Raw genomic sequence first — 6,034 nt, forward strand, 5'->3', positions numbered from 1 at the left:
TATTCAATAACATTCATCCACAATTTAATTAAAGAAATAATAAAATTAGGTTTTTATTCAAAATTAAAATACTCCACTCATCTATCAATCTCTCTCTTTCCTAGTGACATCTCTGACCCCATACCTTTCGATGCCTCCAGCAGAGGCGACCCCGACAACACATAGATGAGATTGCACAATACCGCTGTGAGCGACGATCTATATGCCACATGCTACTATGAGCTTTGTAGCGGCGAAGGGATCATTGGATATCACATCCTCTCCGACCACACTTTGTTCTCCACCGTGATGGTCGTGGCATCAGCAGTGGTGGTTTAGCAGTGATTCTGGTGACGGGGATTTTGGTGGTGATGAGGCTGTGACAGTGGTGAGATGGTGCACACAAATGTTGGTGATGGTAACAAATGATTTGATTAATTGTGACCAAAAAATTGGTTAATGTGTAACCCAATAAAAAGTATGTGACCAAATAAACACTATATGACCAATAAAAAATATAAATTACGATTAAAAAATAATGTGTGACCTAAAAAATTGTTAATTTGTGACTGTATGATAAGTTACAACTTATAATATTTGTGATTTGTGACCTATAAATAAATTGTAGCTTATAAATTTTTTATTTATGATCGATAAACAAATTGTAACTTATAAAATTTTTGAATTTTGATCATAAAGTAATTTATGATATAAAAATTCTAATTTGAGACCGAAAAATAATATGTGACTTACTAAATCGTTAATTTGTAACTAAATTGTATAGATTTGTGAGCTTAATATATTTAATTAATAAAATATAATTAATTAATTAAATTATAAATAAATTTTAATAAATATATGATTTTTGAAATTTGAAACGTTTGTTCTTAGTTTTGAAATGAATGGTATTTAATTTCTTAGTTATGAATTTTTTCCTTGATAATTGGTTTAACCCAAATTCAATTAATTACAGCCCATTTCACAATCTAGTACCCATTAAAAATCTAGCCCATTCATTGATTTTCAACAACCCTACCAATCAATGGAATTTCATCGCAGCGGCTAAAACAAAAGAAATCGCTGGAGTGAGTAGCAACCTCAAGAAAAAATACAAACCCTAATTCTATTTCAAAAATTAAAATCAAAGGGGAGAACATGGAGTCATAATCCACCACCTTTGGTACATATTCATCAATACATGATTTTACAACAAAATTCTAAGTTCATAAATTTGTTCAATAAAACATCATTATTCAATAACAAAATAAGTCACATAATCCTAACATTGCGCTTTACTGACACATGCATAATCTGAAATTATTCAATTCTTGATACACAAAATAACTGCAGCGCACAATGAGTCTGGTTCAGAGCGGATTTTCTGTCCCATACGTGCCCGTGAGGTAGTGTATTATAACCAATGTTTTGATACCAATTGTTGAAAAAATATAAGGATTTTATTATATTGTTTTTTGACGGGATTAAAATAATTATGGAACATTGATAAACATATAGGCATTTTAGGAATTACCCTTATAGGGTGCTTTATAAAAATTCCTTTGATCTTTGATCTTTGATCTTCTCGATTCCACCCTCGAGTCTCCTTCTTGTTTGATCTTCTTGATTCACCTTCAAACCTTTTGGCTTCCCCATTGTTCATTAAGAATTCAAAATTTGTGGAGTTCTTTTATATGTGGGCACTAGAATTATTATGATCTTGCTATTAATTAAACTCTAATGTAAGTTTCTTTATAATATAGATTTGATTATGAGGTATAACAATCCCAAAAGAATCCTTTCTTTTGATTGGATAAAGATCATAAATAAAAATGACACTTTTAATTCCCATCCAAATCAAAGTCTTCCATATCTTAAATGGTACATGTGTGACACATTCCGATTTAATTAATTTATCTTTCTACAGTTAATAATAATGAATTATAACTCTTATAATTTATTTCGATTCTTATTTTGAAGTCATCGAAGGGATCAAATGGACCCAATTAAATAAACTCCTATAAATTAGTCTTTGACCCGGTCAACCCTTGACCAGTCTAGATAATTTATTAATCACGCTCTATTTCTATGAAAGAACAAGATTGCACTCTTAACTTAATTGCAATTACTGAAACTATTATTCCCTCTGACATATTGTTCTTACATGTTATACTTGTTAACCACGTTGATTATTTGGAAAAAGGTAAAATGATCAAAATGCTTTTTTTTCCAAATACACATTAAATCGACAATCTTATTTTTCCAATTTGACAGTTTTATGTAATCATTTCACAATTTTAATTCAACAGTTGACGTCGAATTATTGAACTTAGATTCAACTGTCCGCTAGAAAATCTCTTGAAGTCATGATCGTACCTATTAAATAGGTTATGGATTCAATATCGCAAATATATATTCTCCAATTATTTCAATATAATTTACAAGGCACCGATATATTGATTAGCAATTTAATCTCACTCATTGATACCTTAAAAAACTTAAAGTTAGTAATCAAAGTTCACTACCCATTCAGGATTGGTGTACTGTGTACAATAGTCAAGTGAAATCAAATTTATGAGGCCAATTCCATTAATTAATTTCACGTGGTCCATTTCAGTACATTTCAAAAATGTACAATCAATTTTATCACCAAAGTCAAGATTAACTTTAATAAAATTGAGACAATCTTATCAAAATAAAGTGTCTGTCTTTATTTACCGAGTGTGGACAATAAATTTTAGATTCAATCATAAATCGAATCTTTAAGCTCAAATTAATACAAATAATTTATTAAAAAGTAAATTGATATTTTTATTTCAAAATGTCACGAGTACAAATAAATCTACTCGAGTGGTTAATATCAAACTAACATCAAGGACATGCATTTGTAGCCAAGTTGATTTTTATTTATTTAAAAAAAAAGAAGAAATTAAATTTGAATTGACAAAATACATAAACTGGTAGGTTATCATTTGCACATGACTAGTGATGACAATTTACCCCGCCCCGCCCCGAACCCGCCCTGTGATTTTTTTTTTTTTAAAGGTTAGGTTTCAACTTGCTTCAAATAGAAGGATGTGACATATTTTCTAGTATCCTCAATTGTACAAGTCTTATCAAACTTGACTAATTTATATATATCATTATGCTACTTTTTCAAATTGATATTATATTGATAAAAATAAATATAAAAAGATATAACATGTTCAACTGAACAAATTTAAAAATCTATATATTATAATAAATTGAAATGTGGGGGTTACAACTTTTGTGAAAATATCAAAGGAAAAAACACAAAAAACCTTGCTAATCCTAATAATCAATGTTGTCTACCAATAGCGACTATTATATTTAAGATTTATAGTGTTTATTTTGAATATGAACTTTGTCAACTTGAATATTATCTGTATTTTATTGAACTCGAAATTTGAAAAAAAAAAAAAAAAAAAAGGCTGTAATCAAACCTGACTTTGCACATTGTTTCACGTGGCGTGGATACATCATAGAATCAACATTACATTGCTATTATATGTAATACTTAGAATCCAATGAGAACATTATATGTTCTATAACATGAATATCCGAGGTCATTGATGTTACAAACTAATCTCAGATTTGCAAAATTGCATAGTATCAAATGTTGCATTCATTTCAATATGAAAGTAGGATTTGTAATTTATATCGTAACAAACAGTATTTTTTTATTTAAAGAAGGCAAATTTCTAGAATTTTTATTCCTGAAAATTCCAACGAAACAAAATAAGATAAAAACATACAAGACACAATTGTGATGGTAGAGCCTATGACAAACAAGCATACAATTTGGGGGCTTTGTAGGCCAAAAACCCTTATTTTGAGACAAGACTTAAATTGCTTGCTACATCTATGGATGTCAATTTGGAGATGGAGATGGAGATGGAGACCGGGATCGGGATTGGGATTGGGATTGGGATCGAGACGTATTCAAAATTACCTTTTGTCCAACTAAACCGATCACCAAGCCCAATATTTAAACTACCCTAGAACTTAAATAAAAATAACTTTAAAATTAAAACTAAAACTAAAATTAAAAATAATATATGAATGGTGTAATAAATAGATTGGAAGATTGCCTCACCTCTCCCCGCCTTGCTCCACCCCGCCTTAAGTGGTGATTGGGGTAGGGACATGACGGTAAATGTCTTGGCGGAGCTTGGACGAGGGCCTTTACCATCCCAAGCTATATCCAATAAATACTGACAAAGCGTATGAGGCTTTGATATCATTGCCATGTGATCAGTATCTATCTCTTTGACTATTGTCGCTCCGGCATTTTTAATTAGCCAATGTTGGAACTTTACTTTTAAGGTTTTATCTTTGCTGGTTATGATGTAAGCACGCTTTACAGATCCATACCTTTCATTGGAAAATGGGCTCATCTTTGAAAAATCTTTCGAATAAAATAAGGTCGGCCTCAACAACGCTTTTGCTAACACCACATCCTACCATAATAAAATGAAAACACTTGTTGGTCACTCAATGTATAAAAGTGTTTCACTTTGATCACTCAAATATTCCTTTTTTGTAAGTTAGTCATTAAACTATAAATATCTATATTTTTATTTCAGGCATTTAGTTTGCTAAGTTAGTGGAAACTTAACTTGAAAAATATGGTAGTGCACTGTTTTTACCTTTATGTTTGATAAAAACTGAAAAAACAGAATCTTTCAGTTCACATCAACTCCTTTTGAAATTTTTTTATATCTAATTACCATTGGTCTTATATTCTTTTTACCTCAGGAGGGCAGAGTTGATATACTTTGGATGATATGTACTTGGGGCCAAAGAGATTAGCTAGAAGATGATCTTCAGGTCTACCAATCGGTATGATTTTATTGTCCATAACATCATCATCCGAGATCCCTTCAAACTCCTGCCAAGCAAGTTAATGCAAGTAATTTAAGTGAAATTTATCGACAAAAACAAGATCACTTTGTTTCCTGAAGTAAATTTTACTTCAAAATAATTTGTCATCTTTATTCTGTTATTTTTTTATAAAAATAAATAATTTCATCTCTAGTAACTGGTCTGAAAATTATGTTAATCTTTTTTGTTGAAGTTCATAACAATGTTTGCAATACAATTTCTAATCAAAATTGTCGTATTTAGTTGAAGTTTTTCTTTAGTGCTTGCTTGTGCCCTCATTATTTTTGTGCAATGTATTATGAAATAGTGATTGATGTTGAAATATGTGGTTAAAAATAAAAAAAAAAAGTTTTTGATTTACGTATAATATTATTTTAATGAAAAATGTGTGGTTGAAAATGAAACTGTAGAAAAAATAACGTGGTAAAATGTGAAAGAAAGAAAGACAAACAAAACCTTAAATTTCGTAAATTTCTGAATTTTATTAAAACGAGTAAAAAAAAATTAATTACCAATTTTTTCCTAATACTTTTCAGTTCTAGAATAATAAGCTATTTCTAAGTGCAGACACAATTTTACCTTTTCAAAAAGATAAATTGGCCTATGTACAGTATCGGGCATGGAAGCCGCAATAAAAACAGCAACAGAAATCTTTTGAGGGTATTTCTCCATTGCAGCAGCAATGTTCATGCCACCAAGACTATGTCCAACTAGAACTACCTTTTCGTCTGGTGGAATCGACTCCATTACCTCGAACAACGGCTGTGTATAGTCGGAAAATGTACGAATCTCATCTATGCTTCTTGGATTGATGCCCGAGGCTGCGAGATCCATCGCCGTGACGCGGTGGCCCTCCGCCTCCAGCAGTGATTGTAACCTGTACCAGCACCAAGCTCCATGGCACATACCATGCACTAGAACAAAATGTTTTTGTTGATTTTCACCTGTCATTTTTCTTTTGCTTGGTATATTTCTTATCCAGACAAACATCTGTATAAATAGAGTGATGTCCTGTGATATAGAAAGAGGGATTTGACATCTTATCTAGAGAAGTAAAGCAATGTGTGGTTGTCTACAAAGAGATGATCCGTATATTTTGTCCAGAGATGTTAGAGAAAGAGAGACCTTTTTTTTTTTTTTTTTTTTTTTTTTT

General features: G+C 30.8%; 1 protein-coding gene across 1 annotated transcript; it reads right to left on the minus strand.

Annotated features, from left to right (window-relative positions):
* Positions 1-3,604: 3,604 nt before the first annotated feature.
* On the minus strand, positions 3,605-5,878 carry LOC111378890 (salicylic acid-binding protein 2-like). Its single transcript, XM_023002170.1, has 3 exons — positions 5,461-5,878; positions 4,751-4,888; positions 3,605-4,457 (listed from the first exon to the last, which is right to left on the minus strand). The coding sequence occupies exons 1-3, from the start codon at positions 5,869-5,871 to the stop codon at positions 3,996-3,998; spliced, it is 1,011 nt and encodes a 336-aa protein (XP_022857938.1). The 5' UTR covers positions 5,872-5,878; the 3' UTR covers positions 3,605-3,995.
* Positions 5,879-6,034: the final 156 nt, after the last annotated feature.

The sequence above is a fragment of the Olea europaea genome, unplaced genomic scaffold (assembly GCF_002742605.1).
Source record: "Olea europaea var. sylvestris unplaced genomic scaffold, O_europaea_v1 scaffold1896, whole genome shotgun sequence".
NCBI classification, from domain to species: domain Eukaryota; kingdom Viridiplantae; phylum Streptophyta; class Magnoliopsida; order Lamiales; family Oleaceae; genus Olea; species Olea europaea.

What these genes read in the sequence shown, in the direction of transcription:
- LOC111378890 (XM_023002170.1), bottom strand. Translation starts at nt 5,871, where the DNA reads ATGTTTGTCTGGATAAGAAATATACCAAGCAAAAGAAAAATGACAGGT. An exon ending in CAATTTATCTTTTTGAAAAG is followed by an intron (nt 4,889 to 5,460) that starts GTAAAATTGTGT and finishes CTTGCTTGGCAG; the next exon opens with GAGTTTGAAGGGATCTCGGA. An exon ending in ATCAACTCTGCCCTCCTGAG is followed by an intron (nt 4,458 to 4,750) that starts GTAAAAAGAATA and finishes TTATTATGGTAG; the next exon opens with GATGTGGTGTTAGCAAAAGC.